The 27,047-nt window shown below is 40.6% G+C and overlaps 1 protein-coding gene across 2 annotated transcripts in view; it reads right to left on the bottom strand.

Annotated features, from left to right (window-relative positions):
• The window catches only part of SUPT6H (SPT6 homolog, histone chaperone), a 44,205-nt gene that overhangs the window by 3,807 nt on the left and 13,351 nt on the right, over window positions 1–27,047 (bottom strand). The window contains exons 2-35 of one of the 2 annotated variants that reach the window (XM_018555024.1): window positions 26,722–26,847; window positions 24,618–24,773; window positions 24,449–24,519; window positions 24,122–24,317; window positions 23,948–24,032; window positions 21,097–21,367; window positions 19,690–19,791; window positions 18,548–18,664; window positions 16,698–16,787; window positions 15,437–15,579; window positions 14,581–14,729; window positions 12,956–13,054; window positions 11,756–11,885; window positions 11,317–11,467; window positions 11,046–11,200; window positions 9,389–9,584; window positions 9,109–9,248; window positions 8,882–8,999; window positions 8,720–8,796; window positions 8,063–8,198; window positions 7,729–7,866; window positions 7,470–7,637; window positions 7,178–7,305; window positions 6,417–6,624; window positions 6,172–6,319; window positions 5,866–6,008; window positions 5,646–5,786; window positions 5,354–5,549; window positions 3,994–4,232; window positions 3,510–3,623; window positions 1,165–1,289; window positions 961–1,073; window positions 704–781; window positions 456–625 (exon numbers count right to left, since the gene is read on the bottom strand). In XM_018555024.1, coding sequence (XP_018410526.1) covers window positions 456–625; window positions 704–781; window positions 961–1,073; window positions 1,165–1,289; window positions 3,510–3,623; window positions 3,994–4,232; window positions 5,354–5,549; window positions 5,646–5,786; window positions 5,866–6,008; window positions 6,172–6,319; window positions 6,417–6,624; window positions 7,178–7,305; window positions 7,470–7,637; window positions 7,729–7,866; window positions 8,063–8,198; window positions 8,720–8,796; window positions 8,882–8,999; window positions 9,109–9,248; window positions 9,389–9,584; window positions 11,046–11,200; window positions 11,317–11,467; window positions 11,756–11,885; window positions 12,956–13,054; window positions 14,581–14,729; window positions 15,437–15,579; window positions 16,698–16,787; window positions 18,548–18,664; window positions 19,690–19,791; window positions 21,097–21,367; window positions 23,948–24,032; window positions 24,122–24,317; window positions 24,449–24,519; window positions 24,618–24,773; window positions 26,722–26,830 — 4,800 coding nt within the window. In that variant the 5' untranslated portion in view covers window positions 26,831–26,847. Of the gene's footprint in view, window positions 1–455; window positions 626–703; window positions 782–960; window positions 1,074–1,164; window positions 1,290–3,509; window positions 3,624–3,993; window positions 4,233–5,353; window positions 5,550–5,645; window positions 5,787–5,865; window positions 6,009–6,171; window positions 6,320–6,416; window positions 6,625–7,177; window positions 7,306–7,469; window positions 7,638–7,728; window positions 7,867–8,062; window positions 8,199–8,719; window positions 8,797–8,881; window positions 9,000–9,108; window positions 9,249–9,388; window positions 9,585–11,045; window positions 11,201–11,312; window positions 11,468–11,755; window positions 11,886–12,955; window positions 13,055–14,580; window positions 14,730–15,436; window positions 15,580–16,697; window positions 16,788–18,547; window positions 18,665–19,689; window positions 19,792–21,096; window positions 21,368–23,947; window positions 24,033–24,121; window positions 24,318–24,448; window positions 24,520–24,617; window positions 24,774–26,721; window positions 26,848–27,047 lie in introns of both variants that reach the window. The other variant, XM_018555025.1, reaches the window with a different exon arrangement.

Below are 27,047 nucleotides of genomic sequence, written 5' to 3' on the forward strand. Positions count from 1 at the left end.
GTGCTTCATCAGCTTCTTTTCTCTGGCTATAGCAGCCAGATGACTGACAGGTGAATGCGGAAGTGATGTAATACACATCACTTCTGCATTCACAGCCCGGACGGAGATCAGCAAGGAGCTGATCTCCCGTCCTCCTCCTCCTGACGCCCCCTGGGATTCAAGGTGAGGGGTCAGGGGGGGAAGAAACGCGAACGAGCACATATAGACGATCAGCTGGCTATGGAGCCGCTGATCGCCTATATGTGAAACACCCGGTAACGGGTGTGTGCAATGGTCAGGTCTTTTCTGCCCATGCGTGCCCGCTAGGGGGCGCGCGCGAGCAGAAAAAAAAATGCCGTCTAGCGACGGCAACCAGCAAATGCTGCAGTGCCGTTCGTCCGTTTTTTTACTACGGGTGTACGGCAAGAGGTTAAAGGATGGTTGAAAGAAAAAAAAAAGAAAAATTAGATACTTACATGGTAAGCACTGCTTCCACCTCCACTGCCTCCACCATAACCATACTGGCTGGATGCCCATTGGGCTGGTGTCGCATTGGGATTTTGCCCGTGTCCAGTAACAGCAGCAATAGCATTGAACATCTGGGAGGTCATGTTTTGTGGAAGAGCATTCACAGCACGAGTCAGATCTGAAAACAAAAACAAATAATTAGTCTAAACAGCTAAGGAAACAAGTTTAAATTAAGAAATTAAAGTTGGTCACTTACCTGCAAGATTAATATTGGCAGGGGTGGCACTCATGGAGGCCGGAGTTCTAGTTCTACTGCTACTACTAGGGGTAATACCTGTCAGATACAGAAGTTACATGTCACAATGTGTCTACTTATAGTAATTGCGGAGCAAGAGTGGGGATAGCACGAAGTTAAAAAAAAATCATAGCCAGTTTGAGAAATCAGTCACATATTTTCCATTCCTGCTACATAATCATAATAATCACAATACTAACAGACCACAAATCAGTCACCTGGTACAGGTTCTTGGTAGTGATCTTTAAACCATCGGAATAGGCCATTGACTGTAGGGAATATCTGTCCTCTGTATCTGAAACCTTCTGGTGTTACAGTGACGTACTCAACCCTAGAATAGAACACATTGGATGAAAGGATTAGGTTTATAATCAATTAAAGAAGGGGCCTCTTAGGCTGGCATCAGCAGCCATAGTACTCACCTTGGCTTAGCTCGGGGCTGATATCCTAGCAAAAATTTGCCTGGGAGCTCTTTATTGGCAGAGATGAAGTATGGAATGAATGTAGGCTTTTCCTTCTTTGTTTTTATCAATAATTCCTCTAATTTCTGGGTATGGACAAAGAAAATAGGAACAGATAAATGAGCATTGATATACCAGACTAGAAGACAAGACAACCAATTCTAGCCAGCAACAGACTATGCTTGAGGGATTGTTTTATTTTTTAAATGAAGCACAAGTATACAAAACAAACAAAAATAAACCCCCAAACCACACAGGTTTTCCTCTTGCATACATTTATACTGTATATGACTTATAATTTTTAGCACCTGCGTTTTAGTTCATTTTTGGCACACATCATGAGTTTACATAACACATGTAACCCTATCAAATGTCATTATAACACGCATCATAGGGTAAAAAATTAACATTCACTTTTTTTTTGCCCAATGCATGTTACATTGCGATAAACCTCTGCACTTGTGTTAGTGGACTTTAAAACATACAGGTGCGTACGGAACCCTCGCGTGGTTATATTCCAGAGTACAGTAAAGCTGACTAAAGACACAATAAATGGCAGTCAGACATGTACGCATGATCGGACCACCAAACGATGTTTCTTCTAAAAGACTTACAAACAATCCTATCGTCCGCCTTTAAATTACTAATCCCCACCTCATTGTAGCGGAGGCCAAAAGAAGTACAAATGTTTGAAGTCCAGGCTGTGCGACAACCATGGCTCCCTTCATAGATACAGTGTGGTGGGTTAGCATAGGCACCCTATTGAGAAAGCTGGTTGGATGACCAATGAAATGTCTTCAAAAAAAAAATAAAGCAAGTCCAGTTGCCTTGACTTATGTTTTACAGATATACCATGACCTGGATGAATGAGAACCTTCACAGACATAGCCACCCTAGGTTTATGTGTAAAACTCAGGATTACCAGGGGGAAAAACATGAAAACAAAACTAATACAGCCACAACATTCAAGAATTGGAAAGCTGCAGTGTATTACAGTTGAGGGTTTAGATGGCCTTTAAGTGCTAGATTTTTTGGAGGGAAAATGTAGCCTGCTATTGGCCATTTCAAATTGTAATAGCCAATAGCAGGCTGGCTATTGCACCAACCCACTGCTTGCTGTGCTCTCCTTCCAGTGTGGAGTTGACAACTATTCTCATTATCGATTATCATCAATTAATCGATTAGTTGGTTGCAGCCCTAAACACAAACGTTTATTTTCAATACTTTAAAACGTAGATCCTTTTGGTTTCATTTATGAATTATACTTTCAAAATTAACCTACAGATAAAGTGTATCCAAAAGGCAAAGGTTTCTTGTTCGATTAATTTGGGTAATGCTTAAAACCCGTAATATCCCATCCGATATATTTCCCACCATTTCCTGTCCTGTAGACACAACAGGAAGTGAGAGGTAATCTCTCCATGGTGAGGTAAATCCACTCTTGCCGCTTAAACTAAATGTCCCTTTTGGAAGATTTTCCCTCTCTTCATGTTCTGATGAAAACTTAAACTTTTGGATTGTCCATCACTTTTAGCCCTAGTGACAGTGGTCACCAGGGAAAATAGAAAGGGTGAATATCTACAATGATGATACAAGCAGCAGTAAAAAAAAAAAACAAAAAAAAAAAAAACAGGGGGATCTGGCCCCCTCAACAATAACAAAATATAAAAAAAAAAAGGTTTGTGGATTTAGAAACACTTTAAATATCTCCCTCTGAAACAAACCACATTTGTATACAATGATATGAGACTATTCATAAATGTTCTAGTCTATTGTAAAATCTCGGTAAGATTAGGAGTGTAACTGTAATCTGTCCCTACTACACAATTAGGCGTGCAATGTTAAGACCTAAATTCTAGGGCTATTACCGATTAAAATTTTCGTGTTCGATTAATCGAAATTCTTTTTAAATCGATTAATTTTCAATTAATTATAACGCACATACAGACCCAACTACATTGGCCTATACACATACAGCACAGCAATGAAGTAATAAAATGAACTAGGATCACACTAATCCAGCACGTTATTAATCTCACGTGCCCCACTCAATATGGCCGCCGCTTGAGTGGGGCAACTGAGAATAATGACGTGCTGGATTAGTGGGATCCTAGTTCATTTTATTACTTCATTGCTGTGCTGTATGTGTATAGGCCAATGCCTTGGCTGGCGATCGTGCAGAAAGTTAAAAAAAATTTGTAATGGATCAAAAAATTTGTAATGGATCAAAAAGATGAACGATTAATCGAGAAATTAATCGTTAATTTACACAGCCCTACTAAATTCAAATGCACAGACACACTAACCTTTTTATCACCACAATTGCAGTCTTGGTAATATTTGTGGTTTATAAGATCTCTTGCAAAAGATGCCATGGGCTGCACGAATCGAGCAATAATTTCATCTAAGTCCTCAAACTCCTACAAGAAAAGAAATTGGTTAAACAAACAGAAAAGACCGTGAGCGTATACATAACCTTTTCTATACCATTTAGGAGGAATTCTAAAACTACGTATGCTTTGCGATGGCATTCATTCAAAAGCACATTTAACAACTCTGACAGCAGTAGGTTGAACAGTGTCATTGTTCTAGCACATATGTTTCTGCAAGCATGTCAGTTTGCCAAATAAAACGGCACAGACCACTACTGAGAGAACAAAACAGAGCTCAGCTGAACGTTCCATCTCCAAGCAGTATCTCTCTAACTAAACAGTCTAACCTTGTTATCAATAAAAGTAAAGCCAACTTAAATGTAACTTTATGGGTTTTGCAGTGCTCTTTTCCCCATACCTCAGTGTTAATCCAGAGCGTTGATCCCAGACTGAAGGCGTTCTCCTTCCCCTCTTCTCGTACATCCACGTGTTGATAAATACCTTCGCTGACCTTCCATGTGACTGTTAGATGATTCTCCCCTTTACTGCTTGGTCGAATAATCACATCTCCCTGGTCCATTGTCTCCATCATCTTTTCAGCTTGCTTGAAGTTAATATTGTGGAAAGAAGGATGTGCAATGACACGTTTTATGTAAGCTGAAATGCACAAGAATTTCAGATTAGTACCGTATATACTCGAGTATAAGCCGTCCCGAATATAAGCCGAGGTACCTAATTTTACCCAAAAAAACTGGGAAAAAGTATTGACCCGAATATAAGCCGAGGGTGGGAAATGAGGCAGCTACTGGTAGATAGATACCAATAAAATTACATTAATATTTATTTAAAAGAAAAATAACCTAGCTCTGTAAGTGGAAAAGGGGGTACAGGGCTACATATCATGTACTACGGATCATTTAACCCATTCATATTAGCAGAGGATAATTGTAAATCTATTGTTCAGTGCACTCTATATGTAGTATATAGTACATGTACATATAGAGTGCCTGCAACAATACATTTACAATGATCCTCTGCTAACATGAATGGGTTATTTCCGGGGCTGGCACATGACACCACCATTTGAAAAATATTTCCCTATCTCTACGTACTCCACATAATAGAGTCATTAGGATAATCAGTGCACTGAAAGATGCTCACCCAAAAAATGAAAATAAACAGAAGATAAAGCAGAGTTGAAAGCGGAGTGCATGTATGTGTGTGAGTGTAATAAGAAATAGAGCCGAGAGACCTTGACGCTGTGGACTGGATGGTACCTGCATGGGATATCATTTTCTGTTGTTATGTGTGCACCCCTCTGAAGTGGCTGCCCCTCTGTTAGGTCAAGAGGGGAGGGAAGGGCAAAAAGGATTAGTGCACTTAGTTTTAAAGTGTACTTATCGTTAAAATATGTTCAAACCTGCATACTTGCCAGGAAAGCTATCCAGATACTAAAAAATTCAAACATGGAAAATTGTTTTGAAAAACTAAGCTAGATCAGAGAAGCTCTATAGAAAGAATGTCAAACTAATTAGGCACAACAGTTCCAATGGGCATGAAATGCAGTGCCCCTTTCTTAGTGTCCAAACTTCTACAGGCAGGGTATGTAAACTATAATATTGCTACATCACAGAATAATAGGAGACATAAGCACACATGGAAATAACACCTAATAAAAACACACAAACAACTACCACCAATCAAATTCACAATCCTCAACTATGGCTTCATGTCCACCAACTCTATTCCAGTGGGACAGCAGCCAGAAGCTTACTCACTTGTACGCTGCTGTTTCTTCTTCAGCTCTTCATCTTGTTTGAGATGTTCAGCCTCTGTATCAAAGTCATAGTAAGTGTCCTTTGGCAACTTCCACTCATTGTTTTTGTCCATCAAGTCTGAGGTTCTGCATGTCATGTCCACACTAAATTTTTCAATGTTTACTTTCATTATCCGACAATGGACAGTCATGCCCACCTACAGTAGAAAGGTGTAACCAAAATCAGACTTGTCCTTTAACTCAACCCATAATGGCCATCACAACACCAGTCTCTCTACAATACTGTCACATACCTTTACTCTTTCTTCAGGCCGTTTCACTACTTTATCACTAATAAACTTGGTTGGAATGAAGCCACTCACACCATTGTCTAGCCTGGCTTTAACACCGACAGCCTGACCAGGGCAAGAGCCGCTGTCAAAATGATTCCACACCTACAAAAAAAATTGATCACCTGATTATTACATAAAATATGACCAAAACACATTACCTTTATTTTTCTAGACCGTATACCTCACTAAGCTCTGGGAAGTTATCTTGTTGGCAAAATGGACACTGCCAAAGCCCCGTCTCATCATTCCTTATAGCTTGGTCGTAACTTTCTCCTAGGGGTCGTCTATGCGCAATACCAGTAACGCAGCAAGTGATCAATTTACCTGAAAAACAAAACAAAAAAGGATTCGTAATATGGCTCAGGAGAAGAAAGCATGTCAGTTGGCCAATTACATTTTAACAAACAAGACAATAAAAGAAAGAAAATCAATTTCCAAAATGAAATCTTTCCAAATGTGCCACGTAAACAGGAAAAAAGCTAATCACCTATATAAAACGTCTCTGGTGTTTCTCTAGTCAGCATGTTAAAGACCTCTTCAGGGTTAGCTGACCTGTAAGTTGTTCGAAGATCTTTGTACCTGCAGCTTAGCTCAGCTCGAATATCATACAATGTGATATGTTTATCACCATAGCCCTAAAGGGGAGAAGAGAAGTTTGTCGTTAGGGTTTACATATGCTTTATATTACAGAGAGAAGAAAAAAGTAAGGAAAATAGAGTGGAGAAAATGTACCTGTCTCTCAAGTTCTTCAGCAAAAGCATCCAAGTCCAGGTCCTTCAGCCTCTCTGGATTTTCTAAAATCTCTTCCAGGGCTCCTGCAGGATTGGCATCTTCAGCAGACTCATCGTACTCTAAAGCATCAACCGCCATTTTGCGTGCCCACTCATAGGTTTCCGGGTGCACTCGTGAGCCATCCAATACTTCAATATAGGAATCCGTACTATATGAAGAAAATGCTACAATATTAGAACGTTACAGGAAATGTACCAATCCTATATATTATCTCAGTCCCAAATAAGGAATTGTGCTTGCAAAAGATGACATTCCTGTTTGATAGCAAGACAAGACTACTACTCTAGATCAGGAATAGATAAAGGCTACCAGAACAGTCTAAATTGCAAAAACATCACTGGCTCAACTGGAATTAAAAGACTAATGGCTTGAAGGTCAGGATAAGTTGGAAAATAACACTGGACTTCCTAAAGACAGATGTTGTAGGTACACTAAACCTTTTAATATTGAGGAAATTGCAATAATAAAAATATGGCTGCCATGCTCAAAGAACAGATTTGGAATAATAGAATAAAAAACAACGATTAAACAGGGTTTAGCTTTTACCCATTCTGCATCTAACTGCAAGAACTTGTTCTCATTATGCTGTTTAATTTCTTTGTGCAGCATTGCACACACTGACTAAGAAGACGACGACTCATTCATTTACAGTTTATATATACTTTAAACCGCTTTACTGCCAAAAAAATAAAAGTACAAACCTATCACCAAGAGAGTTTGTGTCAATTTTGATGAAACCAGCACAGTTGATAAAAACTTTGGGACCCATATGACACATTGTAACCAGCTGAGTACGATTTTCTAGACGTGTATTGTTTTGCTTGAGAATCTATAACAATAGAAAAAAAATGAAGCCATAAGGACATTAAACAAAGCAAAATAAATGCAATTTTTCAGAGTACTGCATTTGCTATTGAATGCGATTTCTCTCAACATCTTGAAACCATTAATAAATTCAACTTTTTCTAAACAGTCATGAAGGATTGTACTTGCCTTCAACAAATGAGCGCCTTTACGTGGTCCAAGGCCACACACATACTGGATCAGGGACTGTGTGTATGGATGAGCAATAGCTCTGTTAACATCCACTCCCACCTCATTTACTCTATTGATGAATTCAAAATACAGGGCATTTAACAGTTCCTCTTTTACTACTTGATCCTGGGTGGAAAGAAACAAAAATAAAAAGATAAGCTAAGCTATTACATTCAAAAGGCAAAAAAAACAGGCTGGCAGTAGAGGTATACATTACCTGCAATGGGTGGAGTTTAAGACATAGGATGTCGTCATCAGTGCTGCAAACCTGGGAAAATTCAATCAGGGGGTCCTGGATACGGCGAGCAATAGAAACTGCCTGGCGTAAAACTGGGGGATAGTCCCGGAAATCACTCTGCGAGATAAGGCAGTGAAAAAAAAAACCTGAGCATTGAACTTAAAAACCTAATCTTATGTCTGTAATCAAAAATAAATAAATAAACCATGCTATAAAATGTAGCAGCCAAACATAGCTACTAATTATCTACTTGAAATGATGTAGCTAAAAGCAATCAAAATGGTTTTGCCAAGGTCTCAGGTTTCATACTTACCTCTGATTTTTTACTGTTCATATACAAAACAGCCAGCTCATTATCAATCATCTCCACCCCAATAGAAGACATCTGTTGTGCTTGCTCTAGCTCATGAACAATGCGTTTAATATCGTCAATCATCATTTGTGCATCTCTGGAGAAAAGAAACAACAAATTCAACAGAAGTCTTAATCTCAGCTATCAAAGTTAAACCAATGTGAGAACCAAGACATCAAACTTTTGTAAATCAGAATACAAAAAGGGATACAGTTGCAAATCAAGACCAAGTAAAGAAACGTCATTCAAAATGTTAGGAGACCCAGTCATGGGAAGGAAGGTGTTCACAGCAGACCGTGGAGCCCCAGTTCCCCCATGTATTCACACAGTAAATCTCTAGATTTGGGCTCTGGTGTGACACTGGGTTGAGCCAGAGAGAAAAATACTGTAGTCCAGAAAGAACAGTCCCAAGCTGAGCTCTGGAATTCATGAATCTTAAGAGAAGGTCCCACCTCCTGAGCATAGTGGTATAGCCCACAGCAGAAGGGGCAACCTTTTTGCATTTTGCTTTGTAGTAGTATCGCCATAGGAGATTAAACACTGTGATCTGCTGGCTCCCCTATTAAAAAGAGAGAAATTCGCAGTCAAAGAGTAAATTTAAATAAAAGGCAATCTTACCGATTCTCACTGGCAATGGCAACAACATGAGGTTTCTTGCTGATCAAAAATTTTTTTAGATTCTCCATGTCCTGTACCTGCCAGATGTAAGAGATACCATCATTAGTAGAAAAAGTCTGCAAATGTTTGTGCATAATGAATTCCTAATAGGGTCCACAATACCTTACGCTCTCTCTCCTCCTCCCTCCAAGCATTCTTTCTGTTCGTAAAGTATGGCAAACGCAGGAAGTCAGTGACCTCACCTTCCCCATTAATTAAAGAGCAAAAAACAGGATTGTCTCTGGAAAACATACATAAAAGAGTAAGGCAACGGTGAACCGGACCAAAATAAAATACGAAGGAGAGAAAGAATGCAAAGAACAGTTCCATAACAAACAAACATACAGTACCTTGCTGAAGAATAAGCTATGCCCAGTACACGGATTCCTTTGGCTTGGTTATCCTCCATAAAATCATCATCTTCCTCCACTTGTTGATCTGGCCGGTATGGGGCCACCTTCAACCAGTTGTACATTTTACGGCTGCATGCCTAATATAATGAAAACTAAATATTACACAAAGAGAACAATCATATGCCTGTCAAAGATAATATTTAGAAACCATGATTAGGTATTTTCATTTCTAGGTCAATCTAATACTAGAAAATGTATTACAGTTGGCCTTACTCACCTTAATAACATATTCTTTGGCCTCAAGGAGAAGCTTACTTTTCAACTCTTTGCCCATTTGAAGGTAGAGGAACTGCTTTAGGGACCTTTCAATAGCCAGTGTGCGCTGCCTGTTCCACTCCTGCACTTGGTGGCTGAACTCATCTCTGTAGTAGAATTGCTTGATCTCCTCAAAATAGGTCTGTTCATTTCCAAAGCTGTGGCATACGGAAGAAAATAAAAATAATTTACTTGCAGCAACAAATATTAAATTACATTCTATCTGTATAATCTGTATATATATTTTCTTCTTTCAAATGCCTTGATTACATTGTTCCTCATGTTTACATACAGATGAACTTGTCTTGCAAAAGTAAAAAAGGACAAAGGAAAGGGATGAGCTAACACTACCATAGAAAGGTTGCTTTTTATTTAAAATTACATTTTTATTCTAACAAAAAAAAAAGACTGCAACTGGTCAAGCCCCGATACAATATTCATTATAGTGGTAAAATCCATCCAAAATGTGTGTTTACTACATCAAGGGGCTATTAGGTTATCTATGTACTGTATTTCATTTCCAATTACACATTCATATTTAAAAAAAGAAACCATGGCAAATGTTCTTCCCCACACACACACACATTTGTGTTGGGAGGAGCCGCTGCAAATCAAAGCCATCTACAGAAGAGCAAACTTCAGTATCTTATGCCTAGATGGCTTTGCACACATGCGGGTTGATTTAATAAAGGCAATTAGGCTGTTCACTTCGCAATGGAAGTTTCCCTTAGCTTCGTGAAACTTCACTTTGTAAAGAATACCCAATCATATGCAAGATAAACAAAAAAATATAAAAATTGTTCTTGAACATGATTGGGTGACGGAAGTCAGCAGGGCTTCCCGCCATTCACTACACTAAGGGCAAATTTCCCCAGCCAAGTGCAAATTGCCTTGCAAAGTGAACAGTCTTTAGTAAATCAACCACATGTTCTCAAGCAGGTATAAAGGTGGCCATACACTGTACAACCATCGCAAGACCTTAGTCTTGCAATGGTTGTAAAGTACTTTAAAAAACGTACGATCTGCCCATCTTGGACAGGCAGATCGTGCTTGCGATCATCGCAAGCCCGCCCCCTTGATTTCACGCGATTCTCGTACGAGAATCGTGCAGTGTATGGGCACCTTAAGTGCAGTGTGTACAGAAAGCTTTTTATAAAGTGTTCAGCAAGCTTTGGGGAGCTCAGCTGAAGCTTATAACAACATTTAGCTCCAGTTTGATTATACACAGATTGAATGAGTGTAGCTTTTCCCTTTAAATAAGTTGCTTGCAGGCTTCAGCATTCAGTGCTTCATGTAGTGCTGAAGGATGCCAGCAAGTCTTTTTAAGCAATAGCCAGCATTCCCATTTAGATGTGTTTCATTACTTCAAACTGGAACTGAAGATTGCGTTAGAATCCTTCAAAACGTTTCTGGAAGCTCACTGACAGCTTTGCAAGTGGTTTGAAAAACCTTGCTGTACATTCTGCTGTCCTAAACATCAAAGGTTGTACATGCAAAAAATAAGAAAAGAAAATGACTATTGCCCAAGCTCCTACAACCAAGTTGTGTGCCAGGAAAAACATTTGGCTTCAATGAAGCAACAGAATCAGTCACTACAGCAAACAATATTCCACACTTACCCCTCCACATCCTTCATATCAATGCTGATCTCAATGGTAATCAAACCCTCCTCTTCAGCAATGCACATCTTGAGAAACTGATCATCCCGAAGCTCCTTCACAAGTTTATTTTTCAGATATTTGAAAGCATACGTATAATGGGCTTCATCTACTTCCTGCACATATAAAAAACAGAATGAACATTAACCAAAGCTATGCTGTGTACCCTAGTGAACATAAAGAAAGCCAACATCTTCTTTGCAAGCAACGTGGTCAAAAAGCAAACACTTGCCTTTCTGCCTTTCTTGGTTGGCACGATGTTGATTTTGCCCCGTTCCTGGAAGGTCTGTCTCAGGACTTGTCTAACCAGCGGCTCTCTAGCAATCTGCAGTGCCACCATATAACGGGCTCCTTCGAGAACTGCCTCAGGCGTTGTGAATTGACTATAACAAAAAGGTATAATATGAAAAGAGTACGTTTCACGTAGACATGGATAAACAAACTTCATTTATACTGGAGTTCTGCCAAATGTCTATGCCTAGACGGTTTTAAATATTGTTTCCCTTCCAAATTCTTACAATCGGTTTTATGTGTGGTATTGGTATAGTGACAACAATAGGAAACCTAATAAGCAACTGTGAATTTCTGATCTGATGTCATTGTGCTTTGACCATGAGGAACACGCAATAAACAGATGTTTAATCACTTGTAAAACAAAAGCTTGAACTAACCTGCACACATAATCTTTGGCAAGCTCTAAAGGCTCAGCTGGAAATTGCTCAGTCTCATGCCTCTGGTAACTGTCTCGCAAGTTTTCTCCAAACTGCTCTGGTGTCAGACCAAACTTCTTTGCCAAGCCATCTGTGAGATTTCATAAGACAAATTGGACTCCATTAATTATGAGAATCTGGACTTTGGTAAATGGCATCCTAAAACCAGGGATGCGGATATTTGATACACAAGTATCTGTTAAAAGGAGACCTATGAGGCGGGTGATTTTCACTCAACCTCATAGTTCGAGCCGACGTGTGACAATGAAACTGTCACAGGTAGGCTCAATAGATCGGGAGGTGAGCGAACACATACCGTCGCTCGCTCACTTCTCGATCATCTCCCTGCAGAGAGCTGTGAACGTCACTCACAGCTCCCTGTAGGAATCCCCCCTCTCCCCTCCCCGATCCTCCAGCGCTGAGTGGAGGAACGGACGGGGGAGGTGCAGGTACAGCTGGCTCTGCCTCTATATAGGCAGAGCCAGCTGCCACTCACGCAGCTGGGTGGATCTCGACAGTAATGTCACGATCCGTCCCGGCTGCGGCGGTCTCAGTATACCGCAAGCTGGAGCTCGTGATATACTGAGCTTTGGGTCACGGGAGGACGCTAGTATATGTCCTCCCGTGACCCTTAGGAGAACTATAGGGAAAAACACTTACCCCATAGTTCTCCTTTAAAGCAAGGCTAAAAGCCTCGATAGTGGCTAGAACAAGATAGGTTTCTTATTACACAAGCGACAGCATGGTAGCCTATTAATTAGCACTGAGGCTTTGCACATATAATCCTGGGTTAAATTCTTATTAAAGTTCTGTGTGTGTGGAGTCTGAAAGTCAACTAGGACTGCACAGATTTCATCTTGTTGCTCAGGGTTTTTACCATAACCTAAAAATACAGTGGTAACCTAAATGGCTTACACCTGTGGGAATTTACTAAATCTTTTTTCCAGGATCTTCACACAATAGGTTGTGTGAATATTGACTTCTTATATCCAGTCATGTCGTAAATGTGTATTCAATTGGATGAAATAAGTGTACAGGAATTTGTTTTTCACATGATTGGAAAGACTAGGTGCCTTCAAGGTCAGTGCATTAAAACAATAAATACAACATTAAAGGCATAAAAAGGTTGTGATATGCTTTATATTAAATGAGGATACTTACCAAGACCAGCTCCTTGACAGATAGAATACATGTCTCTACGGGAAGCCTGCTTTAACTCTGGTCCCTTCTGCTCCTCCTCTTGTTCTACAGGCTCAGCCCCTGGAAATCATTTAAAGCAATTAAAAAACAAATGAAAATATTTAACAGTTACAATGGAGAGTCAAAGGCTAGGACAATTAATAAAGAAAATAATCTATATTTGCCCTAGATCATATTTGCTTTTTTTGCACGTGGAGCGGAAACACAATGGAAGTCTTCAGCTGCCTTGTTAAGGTTAATGTCTGGGCTTCTGATGCCTAGCCCCACTTTTAAAGGTGGCTATGTGGCTTCCCCACATATTTGCAAATGTAACTAAAACCTCCGTTTATAATTTGAGTAGTTAAACAGATTAGTTTGTTTTTGTTGCTGGCTAGCCTGAAAATATGCATTGGACACTTCTGTTCCATTTTCAACAATGAAGTGCACTTCTTACTGATTCTATTATCTGAAACTGAAGCTGGGTATACACGGTAACATTTTCTTTGTTCACCCTGCAGGCTGAACAAAGAAAACATAACAGATTCCTTGTAAGTGAGGGTGAAGGAATCCACTGCTGTTTGCATTGTATTCTGAATGTGGCCACCAGCTACTGTCAGAATACCTGAACGGAGCTTGCAGCTGATAAGCTGTCAGCTCCATTTGGCCAAGTATTTTCCAGCGAGCTCCTTCGATCAGCTGATTGAGGGATGCTGAACAGAAAGGTGCTGATGTTTAGATGCCGATGCTGACAATCAGCGGAAAGTTGTTGACAATGAAAGGTGCTAGTTCATCAAGAACTGGCCAAAATTTGCACTGTGTATAGTATCTTCCAGATTACAATATTGTTAAACCACGTTTTTGTTCCTTAAAGTGACATTAAACCCTCACATTTTTTAACATAAAACAATACTGTAATGTGCGCCTTACTGTAATCCATGGTTGTTTCCCTTCTCTTTGCTGCTTTTCCTTTTAAATCCTCATGTCTTCTCATGCTTGGGGAGAACTTCCCTTTGCAGCCGAGTGCCTCTTCCTGTAGTGCTGGCTCAGGTTACAAACCTATACACAGACACCGTGTATCCATTCCTGAGACAAGGCAGTCTGCTGCAAAACAGAAGTACTGCCCAGCATGAGAACAGATACAGATTTAAAAGGAAGAGCAGCAAAGAGAAGGGAAACAACCATGGATTACAGTAAGGCCCCGTTCACATGGAGCGATTTATCGCGCGGTAATTCCCGCGATATCGCAGCTACTTACCGCGCGATATCGCTCTTCAATGCATCTCAATGGGGCAAAGGGTCCTGCTGTCGCGGGTCGCTACAGCAGGACACTTTTTGGAGCGGATTTTGCCGCGATTCTCGCTTGCTCAATGCAAGCATTTGCGCGATATCGCGCAAAATGCAAATCGCGTGACAAACGCGCGATTTGCGAATCGCACAATGTGAACGGGGCCTAAGGCGCACATTACAGTATTGTTTTATGTTAAAAAATCTGAGGGTTTAATGACACTTTAAGTGTGTTTAAATCTTTATTGTTCTGTACTGTTGTACCTGTACTATGAAATAGACGTAATGGTACAGTGGCCCTTGGATTCTTATCATATACAGACCTTCCTCCTCGCCTTCTTCAGGGATGCGTTTCAACTTCTTCTGGCTGGACTTGGCTGCATTTTGCATTTTCGGAATGTCTCTCCCATAGTACAATAAGAAATGGTTATACACATCCTTTAATTCATCCATTGACCGGACATCTTTCAGCCTACACAAATAAGTAACATTATTATTATACAGGATTTATATAGCACCAACAGTTTGCGCAGCGCTTTACAATATAAGGACAATACCATTCAAGACAAGATGGTAAGGAAGGCCCTGCCCATGAGGTCTTACCTAAAATCACAACTATGCTTTACATTTTTAATAGGAACTGAATAAAACTATTCCACACTAACAGACTACAAGCAAGTCTCTGAACCTCCACCTTTGTGCTATGAGGGAGCAGCAGCAGTTCACATTGAAAACCAAACTCCAGAGTCGATGCAAAGTATAAAAAAAAATTAGCTTGCAGCATGCTGTCTCTTGCACATAACACCGAGCTTCCAAGGGAGAGCGAGATGCGACAAGTGAAATGCTCCAGCCGCATCAGCAGCCCCCTTGGCCATTCACAAAATGCCGGGCATCATCATCATCAAAGAATACAATGCATCCTCTAATTGGAAGAGAAGAGGAGGGGGCAGGGATGCAACATTTCTCCTCCAATCCCAGAATGCCTTGTGTTTTTGGGGAAAAAAATGCCAGACCAAGTGGTGAGGAGGGAGGGCTGGGTGATGCGACTGGAGAAATACAATACTTGAGTCGCATCTCACTCCCCACCAGAAGCTCGATGTTATGTGCAGGAGATGGCATGCTGTAAGGCAAATAAAGAAAAGGAAAGTTCCGTAAATAAAATTAGCATCTACCAGTTACCTGTCCATGTCTGCCATATCCAGAGGTCTTATCTCATCAGAAAGTGGCTTATCCGGATCTGCAGCAATCTGCTCATACTGATAGGCCTGCATCTTCTCAAACAGGCGCATCAGATTCTGCTTTCTCAATCGAAGTTGGGTCCACTAAAGAAAAAAAAAAAATTGTTAGCTGTACAAGTTGTCACTGAGTTTGAAATGTAACCGTGTCACTGTGTTTGAAACTGAACAGATTTGCAGCAGAAATAATTGTTTGAGTGGCACGTTAACATGCTGGATCACCCTGTAATCACTATAATTAAAGCTTTTAAATTAGGGCTGCAACAACTAATCGGCATAATCGATTATAATCGATTATTGAAAAAGTTGTCAACTTTTTCAATAATCGATTAATCGGCTTCCGATCAGTTGTCCCTGTTCACAGCTGTGCTTCGCACCTCCTCCCCACCTCTGCCAGACCCGCCCGCAATAAGCATCAGGAGTAAAACTGAAATTACATTAGCTATAAAACAACTGTTAAGTGATCTGGTACACCATAAAGTGTCGGAACTCATCTTCCACTTTACAGAACTGCTGAAGCTTGGGTTTTGGGAATAAGGGACGGCCTTATTCACACAGATGTAGGTTTTTCGAATTAAAGGAACGGTTGGTGATGAGAGCGTCTTTAAACAGTCTAGCAGCATTAGAGGAATCAGTCAAAACCCAAGTACAGCTCTGAATACGATCAGCAAGCTATATAAAGCTGGCCACAGACCTTACAACCCTCGCAAGACTTTTGTCTTGCGAGGGTTTTAAGGTAATTTAAAAAAACGTACGATCTGCCTATCTTGGACAGGCAGATCGTACTTGCGATAATCGCAAGCCCGCCCCGCTGAGGGGCGGGCTTCCGATGACCGCAATGCTGAACGGGCAGTGTGCGCTTGCGCACACCGGCCCGTGCGGCATTTATCTTGCGAACATACCACACACCCGCCGACAATCGTACGATTCTCGGCGGGTTTTCGAACATGTTCCTAAGATAAAATTCGTGCGACCGTACAGTAGAAACGGTCGCACGCCTTCAACACACCTTGCGATAATCATACGATTATCGCAAGGTGTGTGGGCACCTTAAAACAAATCTGATTATCGACCGTACAGTAGAAACCGTACAGTACAGTAGAAACGGTCGCACGCCTTCAACACACCTTGAGATAATCATACGATTATCGCAAGGTGTGTGGGCACCTTAAAACAAATCTGATTATCAAGGTATAAAAATGTACCTTCTCATCCCATTGCCAGACACGCCACAAATCATTAATATTGAGCTCTGGTTCCACGTATTCTTTTCTGTAGAATGCAATAAAAGGAACCTGGAACAAAAAGTCACACTATTAATATGAGAAAGTATCTGCCAGCTCAGCAAAAAATAATGCAATAGGTATGGCATCATTCAAATAATTAGATTCGTCACAAGCTTTGGTGACCTGTAAAGAACCTGAGCAAAAGGCAATATGATCTAAAATTACACTAATGATAGGGGTTGCTTTATAAAACTTTGGCACAGTCATACATTGGGCTAAATCTGTTCCTATGCTCCTCGGCCCCATCTAATGGCGGGAATGCCGTGCGAACGGCATTCGCTCATCATGTGGCTGAACAAAAGTTTTATAAATCAGACACAATGTCAGTAACACCCTTTTTTTTTAACCACTGGCTTTTTTCATCCTAAATTCCCTTATGTGCCAAGAGAAGTTTTTTTTTAATTTTGTCAATATCTCAGTTCTCCAAGTTATTATGTTTTAGTTTTTAGTCTACCCTGATGTACTGTACATCTTTTTTGGGACAGATAGCGTTTTAATTTAAAAGCAAGTTTGGATTTCCTGGTTTTTACTGGCAATAGTAAACTGCTTTTTCATGTAATGTTTTCCAACGTAATGTTTGCATAATTTGCTCAAGCCCGCATATTTACCCCAAAATATAATCAACAAAGTCTGAGATTTTTAAAGTAACATAGCAGAACGATAAAGCTAAAAGTGAACGTGTGTAGGGCTGCAGCTAACGATTATTTTCATAATCGATTAGTTGGCCGATTATTAAGTTCGATCGGTTAATCGGATAAAAAAAAAAAAGGCTCCAGTGATTGACGACTAGTTTGTAACACTGATCCTAGTGTAACAATAGGATCAGTTTAAGTTGGGTTGACGAGTTTAAATTCATGAATTAGCACAAAGGCTCCTTTTTCACGTTTGCTTTCGTAAAAGATTCAAATGTCATTGCATTCACTTATGTTAACATTTGATGCTTGCGCAGTGAACACAAATGTAAACCAGATCGTTCCATGTCATTGTTGTGGCCTGGGATTATTTTCATTTTTAGAATATACTATAATTAGGGATGCACCAAAATTAAATTTGTAAAACTGAAAATACATTTCTCAGGCTGAAACCAAAAATAACTTTTCCTAACCTTTAAAAAAAAGTTTAAATTATTTTAATTTTTTTACTTTACTGTCAGGGGCTTTGGGGAAATATTTAGGTGTCTAAACATGAGTTACTATGTCCACAATCATGAATGAACAGGAAGTGATATAGAGCACTTCCTGTTCATTCATAACTTGGGACACAGTAAGCATATGATGACTTCAGGTATTGAAGCTTCCATACTGGCAGGAAGTGCCGTGATGTCACTACACTCCCGATGTAAAAACAGAAGTGTACAGTAGTGTTTACATTTACTTCCACAGTGCACTCTTTAGCAAGCTGTGGAAGCATCAGAAGCTGAGGGACCGATCTTTCAGCTCCTGGGCTTAGCACTGGCCCTGAGCTCTCTCAGAAAAGCCAGTGGTTCTATTGCTAGTACTGACAAAGGTTCGTAGGAGCCGCTGAGACCGGTCTACGCTTTTAAAACAGTGGCTGGGACCCAAGTGGTTAACTAAGTAATCAGTGAGGGATAATACTACACGTCATAAAGTTTTCATGTGGAGATCCTAGAAATGGATCCTTGACATTATAAAAGATTTTTTTTTTAAATACATAAGCATTGCTTCTCGTAAGCAATTTGCACATCTTAAACATGTAAAAGCAGACGGTCAAGCACACCAAGCTGGTTTAGTTAAGAGCAGGTCACATACCTCAAAGTGCTGATTCCTCATGAAATTAAGTGCTTCTCTGATTTTCTGTATAGTACTGGGTCCTTTGCGACTAAAACTGGCACCAACTTGTCCACGTTCCAGGTAATCCCAGCTCTCCTGTTATAGGAAACACATTTTAATTTCAGGGAAAGAAAAGCTACACTATTACTTTTGGTAGTTCAGAAAAAAGAAGTTAGACACATAATGCATCTGGAGCTCCAGCTGTTTTTCTTGTTGTACATGTTTTGGATAAAAACATTTTTTAAAAGGTTTTCGTTTTGTTTTTAAAACTTAAAAAAATGTTTACAAATATTTTAGTTTTATAATTTAAAGTATTTGTATTTTTTTACTTTACGGTCGGGGGCTCTGGGAAATATCAGGGGTCTAATCAGACCCCTGATATTTCCCTTTAAAAAAAAAAAAAAAGAAGAAGAAAGAGATTGAAGACAGTCCACACATTCCTAAATCTTTTTTTATGCAGCTCCTGTTATGAATGAACAGGAAGCCTTTATACGGAGTGATCCTGTTCATTCATAACCTGCGCAGACAGTATTTTTACTATGTCCACAAACAGGAAGTCATGTACAGCACTTCCTGTTCATTCATAATTAAGGACGCAGTTAACATACTAGATCATCAATTTTGTTTTACAAACAGTCAGCAATCAGCCGATCGCTGACTGCTTGTAACCGTTCTCCATCCTGACTATCACAGGAGTCTGAGCCGGTGGAGTGAGGAGAGCTCGGGTCTTCTTTGACAGCTGTCTTCAACCCCACACCACTCTCCATCCTGATCTGTCACAGGAGGCCAGGCAGGGCGGTGCGGGAGGAGAGCTCAGCATCCGGTGACACGCCGCTTACAGCGCTGCGCTGTGATAGAGCAGTGCACCGCTGGGAGGAGAGAAACTAGAGATGCACAACAATTTTGGCCAAAAGATGGTACTTCCGGTATTTCGGCCAAAGTACCAATTTCAGCCGATATGTTTCGTCGGCCGAAATTTCAGTGCATACTACCACTGAAACTGATTAAAATAAGCCAAACAGGAAGCAAAGAAGGGAGAGTGGTATAAAAAGTCTCAAAAAAGCACAGCAAGTGAACAAAGGTTGATTGCGATGATGGTAATTCAAAGGCAGGTGTGTTACCTGTTGAGAGATTGTTGGTGTAGAAAAAGCATTTCTGTAAATCCATTCAGCCTCTTCTTCGAGCTCATCCTCTTCAGCAGCTTTAACAGGAATGGTACGTAGCTACAAAACACAAATTACATTATTAAACAGATTTCTTGAGCTACCTAGTTAGGAAAAATTAAACAACCACAGGAATTACTATCACTTGCCAGTAACACAAAGTCAATATGCGATATATTAGAATGCCTATGCCATCTATGTTTTTGATTTAAAACATATAGATGTTAAATGGAGCCCAAAATGGTTTTGTATGTCAATTAATTACATTATTTATTATGGCCAAGTGTAACAAATAACTTTCACAATTGTACTTGTTTTAGCCAGGTTTAATGGAAAAATGGTACTCAATTCAAGTACTGTTCTCAAAGAGGTCATCAGGGGACACAGTGGACCTCTGGGACATAGGCACTGTAGTTAGGAGGATGGGCCCTATGCAAGAACAGGCAAGCGTTTGCCTCTCCAGTTTTAGGCTTAACCCCTATGCACAAGAACCATGAACTCTGGAGTAATGGCAATACTAAAAAAACAAAATAATTACTAAAATGTTATCCCAAAACCACAGGAAACGTAATCGGCCAAAACGTAGAACACCAAGGCCTATGTTCCTGAATTTGTTCTTTAAGAAAGGATTTTAGGGTGAAATAATCAAAATCATATGTCAAAAGGAAGTCCCACTAAAAAAATAGCAAATGGGTAGATAAACAAAAATAAAATTTAGGATTTTTGTACTCACTGTAAAATCCTTTGTTTAGAGTTCATCAAGCACAAAAATTATTTAACCTTCTGTGTTATAATGCTGCTTACCCATGGATTGGATATTGGCAAACAAACTGCAGGCTAGTCCAAGACAACCCCTCCCACTACCAGCATGTCTCAGTACTAAAAGCATGATAAAAACACAGAGGGGTGGGACTTAAGTCCCTCAATGGACTGCAAGAAAAGTATTTTACGGTGAGTAGACAAATTCCTTTTTTCTTTCTTGACTTTTGAGGGACACAGGAAATCTTCAACCTTCGGAACATCCAAATGCAGTACAACTGAGGGGCGTGCAACACTGTAGATAAATACTAACAGGCACGGGAAAACAGTAGAGAACTGGGGAATGTCTGTAGTTTAAAGAGCCACCTGAACCAGAAGCTGGCATCAGATGAAGAACGTGCAAATGGAAGACGAGATTTGCCGCCTGAAAAGTTGATTGATGCCAAAAAGGCCAAGAAGCATTCACAGATCTAGTAGAGTGCAGCTTGACAGGTAAGGATGGAACCAGGGTGGACAGGAGAGAACCGTGGATGTTATGTTACACTAACCAGCACCTTGGCTGTTAAAAGGACAGCGGGAGAGAAGAATACAGCAAGCAGTATGTACCTGGAATCTTTCTGGAAGATCTGTTGTTCGGATCTCGTTATCTTGATCGGTCAGGTGACTACTCTCCAGTTCACTGGGTTCATAGATTTCAAAAATGCTTCGCCTGCTCACGCGTTTCTTAGCAGTCTTCTTGGGACGGACACGCGTTTCTCCTTCTGCTTCATCATCTTCATATTCATATTCTTCCATCTCTTCATCCTCCTCATTGTACTTTTCAATATCGTCAAAATCAAAGTCCACACCGAAGATCTCCTGGGCTTCCTGCAAAGCCCTGAAAATGTAATAAACACAATAGTCAAAGCACAGACAAAAGGAAGGTATACGTCCTGAAAGAAACACATTGAAGATTTTTGGAAAAATATAAAGAGCCAACATCATATTTTTTTAAAAAGCTGATTGGGAAGGCAAATCATTTTGTAGGGACAGTCTACAATAACTAACCGACTTGCATTTTGTTTCTTTTTTAACAACATGGCACAATTGGCTACATTTATGGAAAACAAAACACATTCGCTTTGGACATAGAAGGCCAAAAAAAAACCTGACAAAACACTTTATTTAAAAAAAAATTTTTTTTAAACTTTATATGATGGCAAGTTTTGAATAAACTCCAAAAGAAACATGAGGGTTTCCTTTTAACAATGCTAATGGAAGTTATGATGACCCATTGTCTCCCTGATGTGGAACCAATATGTACATCAGGAAAGTCAGATGTCCTTATTCATATATTGTTCCAGATCAGTGATCTGTACTGGAGCAAAAAGGTCAGCATAAACAGCCATGCAACAAGCTTTTTCAGGAGAGGTCAGGAATGACAGACTCCATGTTGCTCTTATGACAGGTTTCCTTTACAAATGTGGCTAGAATGGGATTTCTAGTTTTAGCTGCTTTGAAATACGTTTGTTAGGGTTTTCACTAGAGGTGCACCGAAACGGAATTTTAAAACAAAAACAAAAAAAATTGTTGTTAGGCCGAAACCGAAAAGGTTTTCATTTTAATTTTTTTAATACTTAATTTTTATTTATAAACGTTTTAATTTTTTTTATATTTATGTTTATTCATTTTTTATTAAATTTGTTTATTTTTTACATTACTTTTAGGGGCTTGGGGGAAATATTAGGGGTCTAAGCAGACCCCTGATATTTCCCTTTTAAAATAGAAAAAGAGATTTAGGACACAAAGTCCTCAATCCCTTTTTCTGTTTCCCCTGTTACAAATGAACAGGAATCCTCTATGAGTGTTCCTGTTCATTGATAACATGACATGGTATGTTTACTATAACCACAATCATGAATGAACAGGAGGGGATGTAGATCGCTTCCCATTCATTCATAATTGGGGACACAGTAAACATACTATGTCCTCAATTATCTACAAACACTCAGCGATCACTGAGTGTTTGTACCGCTCTCCTCTCTGACACGCTGTCACAGGAGGCTGAGCGAGCGATGTAGGGAGGAGAGCTCAGGCTCCTGTGACAGCGCGGGCTGTCTCCGCCCACACACCGCTCTGCCGGACTGTGATAGGAGGCTGAGCGGTGTGGGAGGAGAGACGCCGGCCGCTCAGAGCGTTCTCCTCCCGCAGCGCTCGGACGACTATCAGAGTTTCTCTCCTCCCTGCTGGGACACAGAGCAGGGAGGAAAGAAAGCAGTGATGTGTCGATGTATCGGCAGGAAAATGGCACTTTCGGCATTATGCCAAAAGTGGCATTGTCGGCCGATATATTTTCACTTCAGCTAGACTTTTTAGAAGCGTTGAACATGTTTCATCACTCGATCCAAATGGCTTCCTACGTTCAAATGAGTATCTGAATTAAACCTCAGAATTAAACCTCTAGGACTCATAAATCTCAGAATATCCATACTCCCTCCTTTACAGCTCCCAAGAATCCGTGCTCTAATTTCAGATCTTGCTGATTGCACCACTTCCTCGTGCAAGCCAGGATAATTGAACAGCAGTAAAATAAAAATAGTTCTTAACTAAACATTGTATTAAGAAATACTTTTTTCCACTCTTCTGTGCAACATGCCATGGCAAGAAAAAAAAACAACAAAAAAAAGGGGCTTCCGTTATCAATTAAGAAATCACTTGGGATGCCCCCATGCTTTGGTTATACCACTCAAGGAGTGAGAGACTGAACAAGTATGCAGCCAGCAAAGTCAGAAGCCCCAAGTTGCACACTTGTTTTGAGTCAGTATCTCACCAAGTAGTCAGAAGGATAAGGATGTTAACACAAAAATGTTTAAGTTGTAAAGGTTGGCAAATGGCTGACCGTTTAACAATGTGTTATGCAACAGTGAAGATACATAAAACTAGGGGGACAAATGTAATTGTTTCTATTACTTAGTGTCTTTTGATCAAAAGGTGGCATTTCAGAATTACATTTCCATCATACATAGGAAATGTAACTTTTTTGGGGGGGGGTAGAGTAAGGGAGGGTTACAACCCCTGTCAGTTTTTATTTGCCGTCTGTGTCGTATTGGGGAGATTTCCCTTCACTTCCTCTATGATAGCAACAACAGGAAAAGAGAAGTCATCCCTCCAAAGTGAGGGAAAACCCTGGTGGTCAGCAAAACTAGTGTCCCCATTCATCTATTCCTGTTCTGGTGTCAATCCAAAATCTGTGATTTGCTTTCACTTTCAGTGATAACGGTCGCCAGGACAGACAGAGGGTGAATCTCCCAAACAGGGACACGTACAGCAATAAAAACAGGTCTTCAAATCCCTCTCCACTATCCAAAAAAAATAAAAAGTTTGGGCTTCAGTTGCACTTGAAGTACTACGGACAAGCAGATCTGCATCACCAAAGCAATCCCTTTATAACATTACAGATTGTAGTGCCGTAACTTACGCATCAGTATATCCTGGAAGCTTCTTTCTCCATTTAGGTTTCTTTAATGGTTGCCCATCATCATCAACAATGAAGTCATCGATGTCTGCAAAGCAAAGAACATAATATCAAGTTTGCTCTTTATTACACTTTTGACTTGAACCATTACCATTAGGTGCTTTTAAATGGTCCTACCAGACTCTTCGTCATCCTCCTCTTCCTCCCCATCACCATCAATAACTGGTTGGTCACCATGTGAATCATGCCTATCCTCATCTTCTCCATCCTGAAAGATTTCGTCAGCAATGGCTTCTTTCTCATGCTCTTCCTTCCCAGCATCTTCCTCCTCATCCTCATCCTCGGACATCTTTCGCACACGCCTGAACTTTTGCTGTATTGATAGAGAGCCATGTAAATACAAATCTTGTATAGAAATTAACTGCCAATATCTGAGAGAAATAAAAAAAATAAAAAAAAAGAGAAGATGTCCCAAGTAAATAAAATGATACTTGTGTTACTTACACGTTTGACTTTAACACCCAAGTTCTCCTCAATTAGATCGAAATCATCGTCTTCCAGTCTGTCATCAAACGCTGCAAGTTCACAGGGAGAAAGTGATGTTGATGACAATGTAACCATGAATGACTTTACATCATGCCTTTATTTTTTATTTTTTTAAATAATGACTTACATCTCTTTTTTGGCTTGTGACCGACGTCATCCTCCGACGCATCAGAACCGCTTCTGTCCTCCTCCTCTTCTTCCTCGTCTTCATCATCATCATCGTTAATAAAACCTTTCAAATTTCCTTGTTCATCCTGATCCTCTGGGTTTTCCTCCTCCTCATCTATTTACAAAACCAAAATTATGAAATAATAGCCGCCATTAAAAAGGGTTATTATTAGGGATGTCCCGATACCGATACTAGTATTGGTGCTTTTACCGGGCATTTTCATGAGTATTTGTACTTGTGAAAATGCCCAGATTCTTAAGGCCAATACCAGCCCTTTCAATTTTTCATCTGCAGTGGCCATGCTTGTGGGAACTTCAGGCAGCATGCTAGGGGGCCTGGCAGTAGCTGTGTCCTTATCTATATCTCCTCCTCGGTGCAGGCACAGCCATGGACAGCCCCACAAAGCACACTACAGCCCTGGAGCTGGCACCTGCCCGTTCAACTATCCACCCACCATTTCAGGCTGGTGTTCTATCACTTCTCTGACTGGCACCCGCCCGATCAGCATAGCCACTGCCCGCAGAACCCTGGAGAGATCCATTTGCCACCTGGTGAGATCGCAGCCTGGTGAGATTTGTATTCAGCCCTGGCGAGAAACTGCCCTTAAATCATTAGTCTGTATTGTTTTAGAAAAATAGGATTTTGTACTCACCGTAAAATCCTTTTCTCTCCGTTCATTGAAGGACACAGGCAACAGATCGTAGATCCTGAATGGTAGGGTAATATCGCCACCTGCAGGAGAAGGACGCTAGGCACAAAACTAAAGACCAATTACAGCCTAGGGGCGGCCCCTGCCGGTGGCCAAACCCCCCACCTGCTGACAAGTCTCCAGTTTAGTAACAAGCAGTTAGGAGTGTACACCCCATAAAGAGGGCGGGGCCTGTGTCCTTCAATGAACGGAGAGAAAAGGATTTTACGGTGAGTACAAAAAGACTTGTCAGCAGGTGGGGGGTTTGGCCACCGGCAGGGGCCGCCCCTAGGCTGTAATTGGTCTTTAGTTTTGTGCCTAGCGTCCTTCTCCTGCAGGTGGCGATATTACCCTACCATTCAGGATCTACGATCTGTTGCCTGTGTCCTTCAATGAACGGGAGAGAAAAAATGTCTCATGTCCCTTTAAGAAAAAGTATCGGATGGGTAATTGGTAGCGGCATGTACTTGAGGGGAAAGTACTTGTACTTGGTTTTGAATACATGGTATCGGGACAGCCCTAATTATTATGATCATGTTTACCTAAAAGGCAGTTACATATTTGTACTCAGTTGCTATATCGCAGATTCATAATTCCCATGCAGTTTGTAACCTTCCATCCAGTAACTCTTTGGCTATATGTCAATCAACCCAGTCAACAACATTGTTAAGCAAACGCTGCATGAGAATCCATGAGAGAAAAAACACCCAAAGAGGTTCTTCAAAGAGAACTATGGCCTAACCTTTTTTGGCATTAGTTCTCTTTTGAGTCACAGGATATTTACTAATGTTCTCCTGCGACCCAAAATAGTGTAATAGCAGGCTATTGTCAGGATCCACCCTGCTGCCTGATTGACATCTGGTTCTGCCCCTCTGGAGCCAGGGCCAGCTGTACCCCCCCCCCCCCATCTGTCCCTCCAGTCAGCACTGACAATCATCCTCTCTCTGCAGGAAGACGTTCTAGCGCTATAGAGCCAACGTGTGACAGCTGCAGTGTCACACGTCGGCTCCAACTTCGGTTTCACTCTCCCCATAGTTCTCCTTTAACACATTTAGTGCCTGTGTCTATGGGCTTTTTGTTTGAAATGGGTTTGGCTGCACAGACACTAGTACAGTCAGTTGTAGGGTCTCTGTGTGACTGATCTTGCTTATAAGCACTCTGTGGAACTCAGAAGCACAGAAAAGCAGAACAGGGCATGGCAGCTTGTGAGAGATTATGGAGCGCAACAGTTATTCCACATCACATACTGTATATACACAAAGTAGAAAAATATCTATCATTTCACGTACAAATAATTGTAACAATTAACAACCTGCATCCACTCTCAACATTACCCTGTTAATGGATAAACGATAGTCGAGTACTGAAACTCACCATCATCCTCCTCCTCTACAAACTTCTTAGTGGTCCTCTGTACCACCTCTCCATCCTCATTGTACTCCTCCTCAGACTCCTCCGCTTCACTCTCCACGAAACCAGACATGGTTATTTCAGCAGTTGCTGTTTCTCTAAAAAAAAAAAAATTAAACATTGAGAATGAGTCTCCCTCAAATGTAACGCTCTGCTTCATGCCAATCATGGACGCCATGCATACATAGGTGGACATCACACACCATTAACAGATTATAGTACATTTATATTCAAAGAGAAGTGAAAGATAGGCTATTAATAGTGGTTAAAGTGACATTACCACCCACGCG

The sequence above is a fragment of the Nanorana parkeri genome, unplaced genomic scaffold (assembly GCF_000935625.1).
Source record: "Nanorana parkeri isolate BGI_ZX_2015 unplaced genomic scaffold, ASM93562v1 scaffold181, whole genome shotgun sequence".
Taxonomy (NCBI): domain Eukaryota; kingdom Metazoa; phylum Chordata; class Amphibia; order Anura; family Dicroglossidae; genus Nanorana; species Nanorana parkeri.